This window comes from Ranitomeya imitator, chromosome 1 (genome assembly GCF_032444005.1).
Source record: "Ranitomeya imitator isolate aRanImi1 chromosome 1, aRanImi1.pri, whole genome shotgun sequence".
NCBI lineage: Eukaryota > Metazoa > Chordata > Amphibia > Anura > Dendrobatidae > Ranitomeya > Ranitomeya imitator.
In genome coordinates this window covers 417,508,090-417,527,645 of record NC_091282.1, presented here as the reverse complement: position 1 = coordinate 417,527,645, position 19,556 = coordinate 417,508,090, and the positions used below count along the sequence as shown (strand labels likewise).

At 44.0% G+C, this 19,556-nt stretch overlaps 1 protein-coding gene across 1 annotated transcript in view; it reads right to left on the bottom strand.

The window, feature by feature from the left end:
- LOC138675050 (guanine nucleotide-binding protein subunit alpha-14) overlaps positions 1-19,556 on the bottom strand; it is a 259,185-nt gene that overhangs the window by 85,431 nt on the left and 154,198 nt on the right. Inside the window, exon 2 of the mRNA XM_069763012.1 lies at positions 17,872-18,056. Within this exon, the coding sequence (XP_069619113.1) occupies positions 17,872-18,056 (185 nt within the window). The remainder of the gene's footprint in view (positions 1-17,871; positions 18,057-19,556) is intronic.

Below are 19,556 nucleotides of genomic sequence, written 5' to 3'. Positions count from 1 at the left end.
AGGTTTCTTTTTACTCAGAGCAAAAATCGGATTATGTACAGGGCTGAGCATATTGCCTGTATAAACAGGCCAGCCAATAATTGCAAACTAATTACAATTAATAGTAGAATATTTATTGTTAGCAAGTGTGCATTAGTCAGTATCGCTGTTTGATGCATAAAAAAGTGAAGAAACCTAAATATTACTCCCTCAGCATAACATATTGTATAGCATGGATTAAGTATGAATCTCCTAAGCATTGTGTATGTCCAATCATTGGGGAAAGGGGTCATAAAGGACTCGAACAGATGAACCTCGTCTGGATCCCAGGGAAGGCCTCACTAGCTCTCCATGTCCTATAAATATGACGGGGACCAGCTAAACTGATCACTATCACTTCTCATGCTGTCTGATTTAAAGCAGTCATCCCTTCTTGTGGACCACTTAAAAAAAAAGGCAAATAGCACTATATATGGTGACATGAATTGTATAGCTAAAGCCATGCCACCATACATACAGAAATCCAGGGCACCTATTTCTAAAGCATGTACTACTACTATATTCTGGCTAAAAAGATGCAAGATATGCTGGCTGCGTGCTAAAAAACAGTTACCGCTAGTTGTTGTATTAACATGCATTAAGAAGTATCGCTTCTCCCTGCGGAGATCGACATGCCAAGCATGCCAAGATGAGGAGACTTAAAGCCGCAATGCTCCTCTGGGAAATATGCTAATTATGCAAATTGTCTCTTCAGAGAGGAAGAGAACTAGAGGTAGCAATCCTACAAGTCAATGTTGACCCTTTAACGAGTCTTGTCACATGACTTAGGATAATAGCCAAACCAGAATCTCAATGCATTAAGGTGAAAGAAAAAAAGGAAATCGGAAAAAAAAAAAAAAAAAAAACACAGCCAAGTATCTAATGTCTATGGCGGAGGCAGATCTAGAACAAGTCCTACACAGCGTCCTGGGCAGTGCAGTGGTGGCAACTAGTCATGGTCACTGCAGTCCCATTCCGTGGGTGACGTCAGCACTGCCTGCGCTGAAAAACGCCAACCAAGGCATTCTCTGACCAGGTCTCATTAGGTGGACATTTGATTGGAAATGATTCAATGTAACATTTGTTTCGATGATGTAAATGAACAGCATGTTACCTGCACTAATTCGGATTTGCTTTTCTGTTTTTTGGCTGGAGAAGTAGCGGCATACATGAGAAGGTTGCTATATTACACAGGATGCACATACAGAACACGCTCTTCCTTTTCCTTCCCATAGACGCCCATCATCACATGCCCTCCAATGTAACATACAGTTCAGTCTCACAGGACAATGATTCACAGACAATGACAGAAGTTCACGGCCGTCACCGCTGGGCTATAGTATGATCTGGAATAAAATGCAGGACGTTTGGTCTCTTGATGGGCAAAATCAACAGAAAATATTCATTTAACAAAGGATAATAATGGTGTAATGACAATACTAAAAGGTCAGTGGTCCCATTATCCAGAGAACGCTCAGTCTACCTGTCAGTGTGTCCAGCCAGAATCAGCACATTCCTCATGGAAAGAGGGGGTTAAAGGTCACTAGACTGGGGGGACAGGAATAGTTGGTGTAGAAGCACAGGAGCTTATGGGTCACATATACTCCCCTAGATGAGAGGAGCAGCAGAACTACTACACCACGTATGCAGCGTCCTGGCCGGTGGATGGAATGCGAAATTCAAGGAACGGAAAGATGTAAATATATACATTACCAAAATCATCATTAAATAAATACTGATCGTATCTTGGATTTGGATAAAACAATGTTGCAGTCATTTAATGGAGACCCTCTGCATACTCTTCAAGTGGCAACACCATTATGCTTTCATTCTTGTTACTGTAGCCAACGTTTGTTTCCATTAGATGAAATATTTGGGAAGCGAGTAAAAGTAAATCAGACTGAAGGGAGAACAAACATTTTAGTAAAACAGAACTTGTAAAAATGTGACCCATTGACCTGTGCTTTTATAGTATATGGACAATATACGACAGTGGAAAATTATTGGTATAGAGTTGTGGGAGCTTTATGGCAACTATATTCCTAGCATCTCTTTTATAGGAAATCCGTCATCAGGTTTTCACTGCTTAATCTGAGAGCAGCATGATGTGGGGGAGAGACCCCGATTCCCGCAATGTATCAATTACTGGGCTGCTTGCTGCAGTAAACCTGCTGCCAAGTAGTCCTCATTATTCAAGAGCACTGTATAACCCCAACCCTGATTGGCAGCTTTCTGCCTATGCAGTGTGTACACAAAGCTGTCAATAAGCGGTGTGGACTAAGTTATACAGAACTCAGTAGTCACCGAGCTGATAAATATGCAGCAGAGAAAACAGTTTTTAATCAAAGCTACAGAACACAGCAAAGCATCAAAATGACAGCAAAGAAAACCAATAAGTGATGCATCATTGGAATCAGGGTCTCTGCCATACCTCATGACGTTCTCAGAAGGGTTTGGTGACAGAGTCCCTTTAAACATGAATGCAAGCATGAAGAAATCCCCTTTAAAAGGCCTGAGCTCCCGAAGAAAGCATCTCTAATAGAATATGTTACTAATACCTACCATTAAAGTCCCATTAAAAAAAAAAAATCAAACAAATAGTACACATGCAAATGAGAACTTTGTAATATATCGTGTAAGAGAATTCTGCTTCTTTCCCCAGCTGGACTGATCGATCATTCTCAAAATTCACAATTCATGGGTAAAAATCTGTCCTCAATGAATATAGATTTTCTGATTACGGAGAAAGGAGATGTTGGTGGTCATTAAGTTGCACAAATAACGGTCGTTTCAGGTGATCTTACAGCAATATCTGTCTACCTCTCCCCCTCCATAGAATTGAAATTATCAGAGAAATCCGCTTCTTTCCCCTCCTGGACTGATCTTCTAAAGAGAGATCACAAAGTTGCTTAATAGATGCAAATGGCAACCATGGGAGCCCATGGATTATTACTGGGTCTGTAATTTGTCACTTTTTAGAACTTAAAAAAAAACAAACAACTTTAACCCCTTCCCGACCTTTGACGCACCGTATGCGTCATGAAAACCTGTGCCAATCCGACCTGTGACGCAGCATATGCGTCATGGCCGGATTGGGCTCCTGCAGGCCGGGTGAAAGGGTTAACTGTAATTTCACTCGGCCTGCAGGGACAGGGGGAGTGGTACTTTAGCCCAGGGGGGGTGGCTTCACCCACCCCCCCCACGTGGCTACGATCGCTCTGATTGGCTGTTGAAAGTGACGTTTCACTTTCACTTTCAATCGGAGCGATAGTAATATTTCACCAATGAAAATTGGTGAAATATTACAATCCAGCCATAGCCGATGCTGCAATAGCATCAGCCATGGCTGGAGATCGTGATCTGACAAGCCCCCCCCCCCGCCCCAGCGAATGATCGCCTCCCCTCCGGTCCTCCGCCCTCTCAAATGCTCTCCTCCGCTCCCCTCCGTCACCCCCCCCCCCCCCCCCCCGCTGTCCGATCACCCCCCCACCCTCATACTTACCGACCTGTGTCCCTCCCGGTAGGTTCTATCACAGCGATCAAAATAAAAAAAATAATAAATAAACCCCCCCTTTATCACCCCCATAGGTAGGGACAAAAATAAAATAAAGAAAAAAATTTTTTTTTTCTTTGCCCCACTAGGGTTAGGGTTAGTTCACACTGCGTCTAAGCAGTCCGTTAGTCGGAATACGTTACCCCACGGCAAAAACGTGGTGTAACGTAGTCCGTTACGGCCGCTAGTGACAGCAATGTCGGACGCATCACTAGCGCACGCCCACAATGGGTGTACGCTAGGGATGTGCCGTCATTGAGTGACGGACCAAGGGACGCGGGCTGCAGCGTTTCCGGGTCCGTCACTGCTAGCGCAGATAGAGCTAGCAGATGCTCTATCTGCGCTAGCGCGATGCAAACGTCAGCACTTGCGCTAGGAGCAGCCCGTTAGCGTATGTGCTGAAAGGACTGCTGCTAGCGCAGTGTGAACCTGTCCTTAGGGTTAGGGTTTGGGTTACGGCTAGAATTAGGGTTAGAACCAGGGTTAGGGTTAGAATTAGGCTTTGTGCACACGGTGCGGATTTGGCTGCGGATCCGCAGCAGATTGGCCGCTGCGGATTCGTGGCAGTTTTCCATCAGGTTTACAGTACCATGTAAACCTATGGAAAACCAAATCCGCTGTGCTCATGGTGCGGAAAATACCGCACGGAAACGCTGTGTTGTATTATCTGCAGCATGTTAATTCTTTGTGCGGATTCCGCAGCGTTTTACACCTGTTCCTTAATAGGAATCCGCAGGTGAAATTCGCACAAAAAACACTGGAAATCCGCGGTAAATCCGCAGGTAAAATGCAATGCCTTTTACCTGCGGATTTTTCAAAAATGGTGCAGAAAAATGTCACACGAATCCGCAACGTGGGCACATAGCCTTAGGGTTAGGGTTGGAATTAGGGCTAGGGTTGGAAATAGGGTTAAGATTAGGCTGTGGTTAGGGTTATGGTTAGAGTTAGGGGTGTGTTGGGGTTAGGGTTGTGGTTAGGGGTGAGTTGGGGTTAGGGTTGTGATTAGGGTTATGGCTAGAGTTGGATTAGGGTTAGGGGTGTGTTGGGGTTAGTGTTGGATGTAGAATTGAGGGGGTTCCACTGTTACGGCACATCAGGGGTCTCCAAACGCAAGATGGCGCCACCATTAATTCCAGTCAATCTTGCATTCAAAAAGTCAAATGGTGCTCCCTCCCTTCCGAGCCCCGACGTGTGCCTAAACAGTGGTTTACCCCCACATATGAGGTACCAGCATACTCAGGACAAACTGGGCAACAATTATTGGGGTCCAATTTCTTCTGTTACCCTTGCGAAAATAAAAAATTGCTTGCTAAGACATAATTTTTGAGGAAAGAAAAATGATTTTTTATTTTCACGGCTCTGCGTTATAAACTTCTGTGAAGCACTTGAGGGTTTAAAGTGGTCACCACACATCTATATTAGTTCCTTGGGAGGTCTAGTTTCCAAAATGGGGTCACATGTGGGGAAGCTCCAATGTTTAGGCACACAGGGGCTCTTCAAACGCGACATGGTGTCAGCAAACGATTGGAGCTAATTTTTCATTCAAAAGTCAAATGGCGCTCCTTCCCTTCCGAGCCCTACCGTGTGCCCAAACAGTGGTTTGTGACCACATGTGAGGTATCGATGTACTCAGGATAAAATGGATCCAAAAATGTGTAGGGCAATTTCTCCTGTTGCCCATGTAAAAATGAAAAATTGAGGCTAAAAAATTTTTTGTGCAAAAAAAAAAGTACTTTTTCATTTTTACGGATCAATTTGTGAAGCACCTGGGGGTTCAACGTGCTCACTATGCATCTAGATAAGCTCCTTGGGGGGGTCTATTTTCCAAAATGGCATCACTTGCGGGGGAGCTCCAATGTTTAGGCACAGAGGGGCTCTCCAAACGCGACATGGTGTCCACTAAAGATTGGAGCCAATTTTTCATTGAAAAAGTCAAATGGCGCTCCTTCCCTTCCGAGCCCTGTCGTGCGCCCAAACAGTGGTTCCCCCCCAACATATGGGGTATCTGTGTACTCAGGACAAATTGTATAATAACTTTTGGTGTCCAGTTTCTCTTTTTACCTTTGGGAAAATAAAAAAAATTGTTGCTAAAACATCATTTTTGTGACTAAAAAGTTAAATGTTCATTTTTTCCTTCCATGTTGCTTCTGCTGCTGTGAAGCACCTGAAGGGTTAATAAACTTCTTGAATGTGGTTTTGAGTACCTTGAGGGGTGCAGTTTTTAAAATGGTGTCACTTTTGGGTATTTTCAGCCATATAGACCCCTCAAACTGACTTCAAATGTGAGGTGGTCCCTAAAAAAAATGGTTTTGTAAATTTTGCTGTAAAAATGAGAAATCGCTGGTCAAATTTTAACCCTTATAACTTCCTAGCAAAAAAGAATTTTGGTTCCAAAATTGTGCTGATATAAAGTAGACATGTGGGTAATGTTATTTATTAACTATTTTGTGTCACATAACTCTCTCGTTTAACAGAATAAAAATTCAAAATTTGAAAATTGCTAAATTTTCAAAATTTTAACCAAATTTCCATTTTATTTCACAAAAACGCAAAAATGATCGACCTACATTTACCAATAACATGAAGCCCAATATGTCATGAAAAAACAGTCTCAGAACCGCTAGGATTCGGTGAAGCGTTCCTGAGTTATTACCTCATAAAGGGACACTGGTCAGAATTACAAAAAACGGCCAGGTCTTTAAGGTCAATATAGGCTGGGTCATGAAGGGGTTAAAGAGAACCTGACACACAAGTTACTTTTGTCTCTGGCTATTGGTCTATAGAACGGATTTAGTCTCGGCAGCTATTAAGTATATATTTCTCAGAAACACCACTGTGATTCAGAGTCAAGCTTACCTGGCTGAGATCATACAGTCAGTGCATGGTGCAGCTGTCAGGGTCTCTTTAAAAGTTTACCACTATTCCCCCTTCTAAAAACTAAGAACATTATGAAAAATCAGACAGCGATCCCTCTATCAGGTTCCCTTAATGGTCTAAAATGGACGCATAATGGAAACCCAGACATCCCCCATATTAATCAACTAGCTATTGAACCCGTTCTACGCCCGGGTGGCGAGCATCTATATTGGTATATGGTCTCCATCCTGGTATGTGCTGCTCCATCCTGCGTCCCCATCCTGTCATGTGCTACTCCCATCCTGCACCCCCATTCTGACATGTGCTGCACCCATCCTACGCCCCCATCCTGCCATGTGTTGCACCCATCTTGCGCCCCCATTCTGTCATGTGTTGCACCCATCCTGCGCCCCCATTCTGACATGTGCTGCTCCCATCTTGCGCCCCCATTCTGACATGTGCTGCTCCCATCCTGCGCCCCCATTCTGACATGTGCTGCTCCCATCCTGCGCCCCCATTCTGACATGTGCTGCTCCCATCCTGCGCCTCCATTCTGACATGTTCTGCACCCATCCTGCGCCTCCATTCTGTAATTTGCTGCTCCCATCCTGTCATGTGCTGCTCCCATCCTGCGCCCCTGTTCTGTCATGTGCTGCTCCCATCCTGTGCCCCTGTTCTGTCATGTGCTGCTCCCATCCTGTGCCCCTGTTCTGTCATGTGCTGCCCTATACTGTCATGTGCTGCTCCCATCCTGCGCCACCATTCTTTAGTTTGCTTCTCCCATCCATATGCCCCATACGCTGCTCCATTATGGTTGATGGCCCCCATAAGATGCTCCATAGTATATGCCCCCGTACACTGCTCCATTATGGTTTATGGCCCCCATAAGACACTCCATAGTGTATGCCCCCCCCCCGTACACTGCTCCATAAAGGTTTATGGCCCCCATAAGACGCTCCAGTGTGTATGCCCCCCCCCGTACACTGCTCCATAAAGGTTTATGGTCCCCATAAGACGCTCCAGTGTGTATGCCCCCCCCGTACACTGCTCCATAAAGGTTTATGGCCCCCATAAGACGCTCCAGTGTGTATGCCCCCCGTACACTGCTCCATAAAGATTTATGGCCCCCATAAGACGCTCCAGTGTGTATGCCCCCGTACACTGCTCCATAAAGGTTTATGGCCCCCATAAGACGCTCCAGTTGGTATGCCCCCGTACACTGCTCCATAAAGATTTATGGCCCCCATAAGATGCTCCATAATATATGCCCCCGTACACTGCTCCATTATGGTTGATGGCCCCATAAGATGCTCCACTGTATTATATGCCCCCCATAAGATGCTCCATTGTATTATATGCCCCCCATAAGATGCTCCATTGTATTATATGCCCCCCATAAGATGCTCCATTGTATTATATGCCCCCCATAAGATGCTTCATTGTATATGCCCCCCATAAGATGCTTCATTGTATATGCCCCGTATGCTGCTGCGATATATATAAAAAAAAAAATACCATACTCACCTATCGTCGCTGGGCGCCGAGTGCTGGGGGCCTGAGCAGGCGGGGACACCGGCGCGCTGTGGGGGTCAGGTGCCGGAGTCACCGCTAGCTCAGGCCCCCCAGCACTTGCTATACTCACCTGTCTGTCCCGTTCCACCGCTGCGCGCCGCATTAAGCGCGTCATCGCGCCCTCTGAACTGTGAACGTCACAGCAGAGGACCCGGGAGACGGAGCCGCACGCAGCGCTGGAACGGGGGACAGGTGAATATACTTACCCTCCTGGCGGTCCCTGCCTCTCCGGTGGAGATCGCTGTGTGCGTTCAGTGTTTACGCATACCGCGATCTCCTGGGAGCGTCACTCTGTGAGGCCCAGACTGCGCTGGCGCTTGCACAGTCTATAAAGGCTTCGGACAGAGTGACGCTCCCAGCATTATATTATAGATGGATGTTCTCCGCTTCTGCTTGCATCAGTTACGCCACAGATTCCTTTTAGACATTAAGGCTATTGTTCACGCGATGAGTTTTTGCTGTGTTTTTTTCTAATACAAATTTTAAGCTGTGTTTTACAGTACCAGCACACGGCATGAGATTTCAGAAATCTCATGCACACACATTGCTGTTTTTTTTCCCTGACCAATTTGGAAAACTGCTGCGTTTTCGCTTACTGCAGCAGGTCACTGCTTTCAGCACTCTTGTGTTTTTGCAGTGTTAAAAGGAAGTTGTATCAGCGTGCACAAGAGACAACAAAAAGGCAGCAAAAAGCAGCAAAACCTGCTATTTGTCAGCAGCTTCTTTACTGCCAAGAGAGCAGGAAAAAAACGCAACGTGTGAACATTGCCTAATTTCGTCTGTTCCCAAATAGAAAAACATGTCCGAACGTAGCCCAAGAAGCTGTGCTATTTTGCCAGCTAGTGAAGGTGACCATACAAACGATTACACTCTGGTCACTTCAAGCAGTGTTACAGCCATGTACTGTTTATTACTAGATTTGTTTTACCCCGACAACGTGAAATGCATAGTAGTAATACCCAAGTCAAAACCTCAGTGGCTCAGTGGTTAGCACTGTTTGCAGAGCTGGGACCAGAAATCCCACCAAGGACAACATCTGCCCGGAGTTTGTATGTTGTTGTCCCCATGTTTGCGTGGGTTTCCTCCCACACTCCAAAGACATACCGATAGGGAATGTAGATTGTGAGCCCCGATGGGGACAGCGACTGTAATGAATGTAAAGTGCCGCAGAATATGGCCACGCTATATAAGCAATGCTTCCCCACCAGCACCTGCAGCTTTATCCAATTCTATATTTGACTTCATAGATTCAACACAGTAGAACATATTTCACATTTGAGGCTTATAATATATATTTATTTTTTTTGTGGGGAGAGATGACAAACTGTAAGCATTTCCGCCTGCTGGTGCAGGGACAGCTCTCCAATTCATTATTTGCCTTTCAGTTCGAATACTTTACTGCTTCCTTGTGCCTCGTACTCCAGTGTCACCATGTACTGAAGCCAGGAACAATAGTAGAATGGTAGAATTGCATTTGCTATCCAAATAGCTAAAACCAAGCTTCGTTTTAAAGGTTAAGCAAGTTAAAAAGGTAGGCAAATTCCAAAAATCTAGAAAATGCTTGTTAAAATAACACGAGTCGTGTTTGGTTACACATGAACAGATCTGACGGTAATGTAACACCGCACAAGCAACAATCTGAGCGGCTGTTAATATGCGAGGCCTCCTCCTGCTGGATCAGAAGGTGAGACTGTCTGGAAATTACGCTATCTTTTTTTCTAATCACAGAAAAACTGGAGTTTTTCTGTTTCATTGTGATGAACCTTTTTTTTTTTTTTTTTTTTTTTTTTTTTTCAAAAATGGCAACAGGAAGGTCAGCCATATTGTTTGTCAATTTGGACTCCGCTTCTCAGAAACGGATGATAAAAATGTCACTGATGTAACTTACAGACTAAAACAGTGACCGTATGACGATCGTCACGCCACAATGGAGTCAGTGACCTTTATCTGTAGCTCTGACAGCGAATACAGCAGCAGGCAAGTGACTGAGGCTTTAACAAGTTTCATCCTCACGCAGCAGAATGGGTTCCAACGGAAATGGACCTGCAGCGCAGGCATCTTCAGCCTATCAGTTTCTGATACGGAAAGAGCACAGACTAGTGACAGATTTTACAGAACTTTAATGGGAAAGTAATGCTCTACAATCAGATATAAAAGGCTACAAATAATTACGTAAATGAAATAAAAAAAATAATTGATCAGTATAGTAACTTTGTAAATCTGTTGTTGCTTCAGTGACAATGCTTCCTCACCAGTTCATAGGTCTACCTTCAACATTAAAAACCAAGACCATCGAGCTCACTGTAGCCTAATGTGACCCAGAGGAAGCCACAAACCCCACAGGGCAGACACTAATAGCCCGTATCCTTCCCATCTCCACATACGGCAATCAGACTAGTTCCCTGGATCAACGTCCCATCACAGAATATAGTACACATGACCTGTAGTATTATATTTATCAAGAAAGGCATCCAGACCCTTCTTGATTTTAGGTATATTTTGTTCATCAAACAACTCAATGACGGAACATCGCTAGCGCACGCCCACAATGGTTTGCGTCCGCCATTGAAAGTAATGGCAGCGTTAGTGGACTACGTTACACCGCGTTATGCCGCGGTGTAACGTAGTCCGTTAAACAGGTCACACTAACGCAGTGTGAACCCCCAGCAAGAATTGCACTATATAAAAAAAGCTCCAAGCAACAATTAACACTTCAATTAGCTCTGGGTACCATTCAAGGCACGACTATATAATCCATACACTTCTTTTTCCGTAAATTATCACCAAAAATGACAGTGATGTTTAGCATCCCCTTTTTTTTATTAAACAAACCACAGCAAAAGTATGCACAAGCCGGCTAGAACAATGGACAAAGACTCCAATGTGATCACCAGAAGGAACCCTATTGTGAAATCCCAGCAAGAGTGGAATTAGTAGGACTGGTTTGACTGTCCCAGATTGTTGCCAGATTGTAGGAAATGCTCCCTTCCAATTAATTTTCAGGATTAATTCCAAGTGCTTAACTTTAGGGTTTTTTTTTTTTATTTGACTTGATGAAAAGTGAGATTTGGACAATTCTAAAAATATTAGCCACAACATATACTAATTGAATGTTTGACTCCAAAGCAGAATGATCTACAGCGGCTTGTGAAAGCATTCACCCCGTGGCATTTATTTTGTCTTTGGCTATCTTAAAATCTGGAATTTCACTAGTTTTCTTTTTTTGGAGGGCTTGTGTAGGAAACATGGCAACAACTGTGAACATTTGGTTTTCTTTTTCTTGTGAAGCAAACAACAAATAGGACAAAAATAACTGAAAACTTCAGTGCGCGTAACTATTCACCCCTCTAAAGTCCGCTCTTTGTAAAGCCTCCTTTTGCGGCAATTACAGCTATAAAAGTCACTTCGGATAAGTTTCTATGAGCTTTCCATATCTGGCCACTGGGATTTTGGCCCATTTGCCGATTTCTCAAGGCAAAACTGCTCCAGCTCCTCCAATTTTCCTCAAAAGACGCACCTAGGTTTTAGAGGAGGAAATTAGGAAAAAAAACTTGCAGCAAAAAATGTGGTCAATTCAGTATGTAAAATCCCCAGCCTCGGTAGAACGGCCTCCTCACCCTCAGTCTGGGTAGAACAGCCCCCTCACCCTCAGTCTGGATAGAACAGCCCCCTCATCCTCAGCCTGGGTAGAACGGCCTCCTCACCCTCAGTCTGGATAGAACAGCCCCCTCATCCTCAGTCTGGGTAGAACAGCCCCCTCACCCTCAGTCTGGATAGAACAGCCCCCTCATCCTCAGTCTGGGTAGAATGGCCCCCTCACCCTCAGTCTGGGTAGAACGGCCCCCTCACCCTCATCCTGGGTAGAACGGCCCCTTCATCCTCAGTCTGGGTAGAATGGCCCCCTCATCCTCATCCTGGGTAGAACGGTTCCTTCATCCTCAGCCTGGGTAGAACGGCCCCCTCATCCTCAGTCTGGGTAGAACGGCCCCCTCATCCTCAGTCTGGGTAGAACGGCCCCCTCATCCTCATCCTGGGTAGAACGGTTCCTTCATCCTCAGCCTGGTATGCAGGGCCCTCATCTCCATGGTGGCCAAAAAGTTACATTTTGGTCTCATCTGACCCAGTTTGTGGTTTTAATTTCAAATGATACAAATAATGTCTTACTATCCAGACTCTACATAGGCTATAACACGTATGTTTAAGGGATTGTGGAGTGAAATTACGTTCTCACCTATCTAATGGATAGGACAGACTTGTTAGTTAGTGGGGGTCCATCTGCTGATTGGCAAAACTAGAAACTTTTAATGGAGAGACCATGCACATGCTAGACCTGCGCTCTAGTAATTCCCTTTGGGGCTGCCTGCTTTTACTGACAGTCCCGTAAAGAATGAATGGCGGATGCCTGACCTGCCACTCCGCTTTACAATGTGGATAATGTATCCAGTGGATAGGTGATAAAGGGGATGACCAGCAAAAACAAGATAAGACCCGCACCTGCTTTTAGTGCCAAAATATACTACTCCCTTGAAACAATAAGGGCTCGTGCACAGCACAGTATTTTCGGTTCGACAAAAACATTGGATCCCACTCAGTCCAGTGTAATTTTATGGGGCCCTGCACATGTCAGATTTGCATCTGTAAATCCAGATAACACCCAAGTCATGGAAGTCAATTGCTCCGTCATTTAAAAAATAAATAAACAAATTGGATGGCACTTGGATGATATCTGAGTGCAGTCCGATTTTCATGGACTGATAAATGTAAAGGATGGAAAAATAATTCTATATATTCTATTCATCTGAGAAAATCTGATCACGCTAAGTAAACTCCGATCAGCGTTTGATTAATCTGTCCGATTCTATTGGAGAGACAATATGGTGGTGTGACCCTAGGCTTAAAGGCATATTCTCATCTCCAAAGTCTTATACTAACATGTAGTAGGAATAATAACAATAATACCTCCAATTAGAAATCTAGTTTAGTTCTTCTGATTTACCAAGTCGCTCACCCCATGTGCAGGGCATTACAGTAGTTTCGGTCTCCATGGTTACCACCACTCATATAGCGACAGTCAGTAAGCTGTTAAGTGGTTGTAACCATGGGTACCTAAGCTACTGTAAATAGGGTAAGTGACATGGCAAATCAGGAGAACTATACAAGGCATTTACTATTATATTATTATTACACTTACTACATGGTGGGTTAGGATTTTGGAGATGGGAATACTTGCAACTTGAAAAATAAGTACCGTAAATACAAAAGTAATTTTTAACTGCACTTTGCACTAATGGGAACTCAGAAAAGCAGATACGATGCCACTTTGACGGGCACAGTTTTGCACTGGATATTGGGATGCTCGATAAATACATCTCCTCTAGCAGATAGATCTTCGCAGTCAGTGCGGTAAATGGAGTCTTTACAATAATTGTCCACACATTGATGAACGCCATCCACCCGGTGATCCTCCTGAACGCAAACTGTATCGGCACACACAGTAACTAAACAGCAGTCACAGCCAGGCAGGAGAAATGACAGGTGGTACCGGGCACAAGATTAGTCTCCAGTGCCGCCTGTTACCTCTCTAGTAAGCAAATAAAAAGCAGAGCTGAAATCAGAATTATGCTCTCATGCAAAAGCAAAACAGATACTTTCCAGATACTATTAAACCTCACCTTGTGCAGAAACTATGCACCGCTACGGAGCAGTAGAAAGCCAATATTCATGTCATCTAAGAACACTGCAGGGGAAGACTGTCTGGAAAATAGTCAAATATGCCCTCTCTCTGATCTTGGCCCAAACTTATTATAAGAAATCTACACTATAGGACGTTTATTGCCCATAATGGAATTCCTCGATATGTAAAAGCTGTGGGGGAACAATACAGAATAAAGAGCACTAACTAGGAATTGCTGAAACTCTGCTGCGCTCATCTGCCAAGCAAATGGATACGATCTGATGAAAACTCATGCCCACTGGGCGTCTAAGACGCTGTTGAACTGGGGGTTTTAAGCAGATTTTTCTTTATACGGTTCTATAAAGAGCTGGGAAAACACATGGAAATGACAGTTCAGTTGAAAAGTCAAGAGGCACATTTGATTATCTTGCCCATGTACATGGCTGTCCACCTCGCTTTTGTATTTATATGCCCCAGCGATGTGAGGGTTACTGAAGTTTGACACGTGTTTTGTTGCGGGCCGAGATGACGTTTGTTTCAATACCATTTTGGGATGGATGTGATTTTTTTGATCGCTTATTACAGCCTTTTTATGAAATTTTGGTGACTAAAAAAAAAAAAAAAAATTATTTTGGCGTTCTTGATTTTTTTTCCCCGCTCACTGTGTTTACCGATCGGGTTATTTGTTTTTCTATTTTGATAGATCGGACTTCACTGAACCCATACCACATGTGTATTTACCTTTTTAAATATTTATTTTCAATGATGGAAACGGAGGGTGATTTGAGCTTTTAAGATTTTAGATCTGTGCATATTTTTTAAAACTTTTTTTTTTTTTTTTTTTTTTTTACTTTTCACGCACAAACATTTTTTTGCTGTCAATATGGTGATGCCAGGAACCCCCAATACCTTACTTTTATATTTTTAGCTCCCATTCACCACCCTGCAGCCATCCATGCAGTTTCCTATGGTTTATGCTCTGCGCCTCCTGCAAGCACTCCTGCCAACCATCCAGACTACGTTTCCCATGATTCATTGCAGCACACACATGACTAACTCCCACCCTCACTGCATCTAGCGGGCTGCTGATTTCTGGCCTGCATTCACATACTGGTCTTCCAGAGACTACTAGACTGTCTCACCACTGAAATAAAAACAAGAGCTTAAGGTACCTTCACACATAACGATTTCATTAACGATATCGTTGCTTTTTGTGACGTAGCAACGATATCGTTAACGAAATCGTTATGCGTGACAGCGACCAACAATCAGGCTCCTGCTGGGAGATCATGACCTTTTTTTTGGTCGCTGATCACCCGCTGTCGTCGCTGGATCGGCGTGTGTGACGCCGATCCAGCGATGTGTTCACTGGTAACCAGGGTAAATATCGGGTTACTAAGCGCAGGGCCGCGCTTAGTAACCCAATGTTTACCCTGGTAAAAGTTAAAAAAAACAAACACTACATACTTACATTCCGGTGGCTGTCCCCCGGCATCAGCTTCCCGCACTGACTGTGTCAGCGCCGGCCGGCCGTAAAGCAGAGCACAGCGGTGACGTCACCGCTGTGCTCTGCTTTACGGCCGGCCGGCGCTGACACAGTGCAGGGAAGCTGACGCCGGGGGACAGACACCGGAATGTAAGTATGTAGTGTTTGTTTTTTTTAACTTTTATCAGGGTAACCAGGGTAAACATCGGGTTACTAAGCGCGGCCCTGCGCTTAGTAACCCCATGTTTACCCTGGTTACCCGGGGACTTTGGCATCGTTGGTCGCTGGAGAGCTGTCTGTTTGACAGCTCTTCAGCGACCACACAACGACCTAAACAGCGACGCTGCAGCGTTCGGCATCGTTGTCTATATCGCTGCAGCGTCGCTAAATGTGACGGTACCTTTAGACCAATTCATTTTCCCAAGGGGCCACATGAGGAACAGACAGTATACTCTCCTTTTTCTCCCCCCCTCCCCCGCCCAGAAGCTGTGGCATATACAGACAATGTTTCTGGATGGTCAGACAGAACCATTACACAGTACACAGCAGGGGCACATGTATAAGATTATCTCAGCACAGGAACATTTTATTTACACACACCCAATTGTGGAAATTATTATTTCAAGATCTCTTGATTAAAATGAACTTTTGTTCAGGAGACAACCCCTTTCAGGATGGAGGACAGTAAAGTTGGTCAAACACATGAAATAGCTGTCAACTGAATGTTCGTATGGCAGGCAGCCATCTTTCCGATTCCCCTATACAGGCACGAGCTCAGCCGAGCATTCATGACACCTCTGATAGCGGCTTAACTCCCTTGAAAATAAAATTAACGAATAATTAAGTTTAAACTGCCCTATCCTTTCTTTGCAAGATATATTTGTTGGAGGAGAGTGAGGAGGACCCCAATCACAACAATTTAAAGGGAACCTATCACTGGATATAACGCCATTAACCTACAGATATGGGGTCAATGCAGTCAAATGCAGCAGGGAGAAAATTATCTTTATTCTCCCGCCAGCATTCGGTTTCAGTCATGGAGGCGGGTGGCGCCAGTTCAGTCACCGCTCTAAGAATCCAGAGCGGCTGCTGTAACCGCACCCCCGGCCCTGACTGACACTAGATTGCTGCCGGCTGTCAGTAAGGGCCGCTCTGGATTCTTAGAGGGGTGACTGACACGGCGCCGCCCCGCCTCCATGACTGAATACCGAATGCTCGCAGGGAGAATAAAGATCATTTTCTCCCTTCCATTCACCTGCGTGCCGGCACCGGACAGTAATAATAATGCTGCTAACCTGCAGTTTAGCAGCATTATTTCTGGTGGTATGTTCCCTTTAACAGAAGCACCAAAATGAGCTTTTAGCGATCAGCCTCACAGTCTAAAACCTGAAGACTGGGTGGTAGCAGTAGTCATTTATAAAAACAGCAGATTTTTAGGAATGCTAGTTTCTCTGGTACTATAAGAGATATAGGCCTCCGTTCTATGTATGAATAGAATATCGCTGATGGGGCAGTCCAATAGACAAACATTCTTTGTAAAAACAACCTACCGACATGAACATAAACTCTGGAGCATTTACAATTTTCCATGAAGGTCTTTCTTTACACAGTTTATAGAGTCAAAGATTAAGCAGTGAATGCAAACAACTGAAAGATAATGTGTCTTGTGGAGGAAAAGGAATAATGGATTCTGTTTAAAGAGAACCTGTGATCAGGATTTTTTACCGTTAAGTAGAAAAAGGCGCTTTAATGCAGAATAAATCCTTACCTTTCCAGTAGAAATCCGTTTTCCCGTTTTAGAGATATCCTTAGTTGCATTTATATGGTAATGAGTTGCAGGTTCAGTGGGCGAGCGCTGCACTTACCGCTCTACTGCTCCTCTCCTATTTCTGACTAAGATTACTCGTGCTCCAGTGACCAGTCAGTCATATAAAGGAGGCAGGCAGCAGGAAAGAGGCGCAGAAGCAGTCGAGCGGTGAGTGCAGGGTCCGCCCACTGTACCTGCAGCTCATTACCATATGAATTCAACTAAACATGTTTCTAAAAGAGTTAGGCTATGTGCACATGTCAGGATTCTTTGCAGAAATTTCTTGAACAAAACTGGACTTCTTTTTCTGCAGGAAATCCGCATGCGTTTTTTTCATGGTTTTTTTTTTGCGTGTTTTTTGTGCAGATTTTTTCACATTTTTTTCCGGCGCTTCCCAATGCATTAAATAGCGGGAAATCCGCCAAAAAAAAAAAAAAAAAAAATCGGCAAAATTAATGAACATGCTGCGTTTTTAACCGCGATGCATTATTTTCACGGAAAAAAAAGCAACACGTGCACAAAAAATTGCGGATTGCATTTATTAATAGGATGCTTAATGGATGCGTTTTTTTCACGGTTTTTATAGCAAAAAACGCAAAACATCCGGAACGTGTGCACACAGCCAAAAACCGATTTCTACAAGAAGGCCAAGTGTTCACTCCACATTAAAAGCGCCTTTGCATACATGCCTTTAGTTTGGGATATAAAGTCTTGATCAGTTTCTCTTTAAACAGCATTTCTTGAACACAAAATCACCAAAATCCAAACCCATCAATGTTATATTAAGAAAACAAGGATCAGAACAAAGTTATTCCATCCCAAGGAAATACACGGTTGTCATATTCCTTAAGTCTTTCCATAGAAATTCCTGGATATCGCTTTTAACAGCGGATGCATGAACTTACCATGTTTTGCTCTGAAGAGTACTGTATCCTTAGCGTGTCCATTGCTCGGATCATAGATTGCATGGCGGTAAATATATTTTGATACACCAACTTTGTGAAACCTCGACGATCTTCATCTGTGTAACCGGAGCCGTGGATAATTCTCATCTGCTTAATGAAGGTACTTTTCCCACTCTCACCAGTGCCTGGGGAAATCAAACAAAAAGGTCTATTACTGATCAACTTCTAGAATTAAAAAAAAAAAATGACCATAACGCAAAGGAGTAAGAAGAGGATTTAAGCAAAAAAAATCCTAAAGAAAACACAAAAATGAAGTAAAAAAAGAATGTAAGAACATGAAACTTTAAAGAGCTCTTTAAATTAAGCTCTTTGGACATGCTGACAGGGAATTTAAATGGTCATCCTCCGTGGACTCATTGATGTAAAGTGCTTAGAATTAATGGCATTATACAGGTTAGCAAAATAAAAATATCCAAAACCAACTTCCAGAATGGAAAAAGGTGAAAAAAGAAAAGAGTCTATACTATGAATCCAAACCTCAAAAATAATGACCGAGTACGTAAACCACTTTAAATCTGAGCTAAGAACTGATGTAACCTCAGTAAATTCCAGATAAAAGCGAAATACAAAACTAATGCAGTTATTTTCCATGTATTCGGCTTTGTGGTTTCTATGCGCAGTCATGGCTTACTATCCTCCTCACCGCACAATGTTTATTTTCATGGGGTAGTCATGCTCTACTTACTTTGTGGGATACAAGAGCTCTGTCACTACACAACAGAACAAAAACCACCAGAACTTCTGGTACCTTGTTACCTAAAATCTCTCCACCCAGAGCAACTGTACAAACAGCCAGGTCTCACCGAGTGCAGCCACGTGCTCCAGTACATGCCACCCACCAAGAAAAGATTACGGAAACCTGAAGAAGAAGGATTTCCTGAAAAGGGACACACTTTAAAGTCTTAAAGGGGTTTCTGGTTTCTCCCAGCTGCGGGTTGGTGTAAACAGAAGCTTTAGTCACCCTCCCCAGGTCCCAGTGCTGCTCCCAGTGTCAGTTATTGCCTGTTACGCTGATGTTACAACCAACAGCAGAGCTCAGGGACTGTACTGCATAATCTAGGAGAGCGAGTTCAAGGCAGAAGATGAAGAATGGTCAGGTCTCGTCTTCTAACAGCTTTGCATCTTTGGAAAAAAAAAAAGGTTGTCCACTACTTTTACATTGATGCCCTATCCTTAGGATCAAGCATCAATGCCCGATTGTCGGGATCTAGCACTGGGCACCCCCGCCAATCACCTGTCATCACTGCCGGTGGCGCCTGCTGGCTGGAAGTACTTGCATGCAGAATTTCGCTGTCTACTTGTAGTGTTGGGGGCTTCTCATTGCACACTCGCCTCCTATTGAACTGAATAGGAGGCAGATGTGTAGTACCCTGCGGAGGCCATGTTCCACAAGTATTTCTCCCCGGCGGATGCCGCCACTGATTACCGCTCATCTGTGGGGGTGCAGAGTGCCGGACCCCACCAATCAGACGTTGATGCCCGATCCTAAGGATAGGGCATCAATGTAAAAGTGGTGGACAACCTCTGGATGTGGTTAAAGCTCCCGATGAATATATGCACAGCAAGTGGTTTTTAAATATAAATGCACATGTTCATTCTTTTTAGCATTTATTTAGTACTTTTTT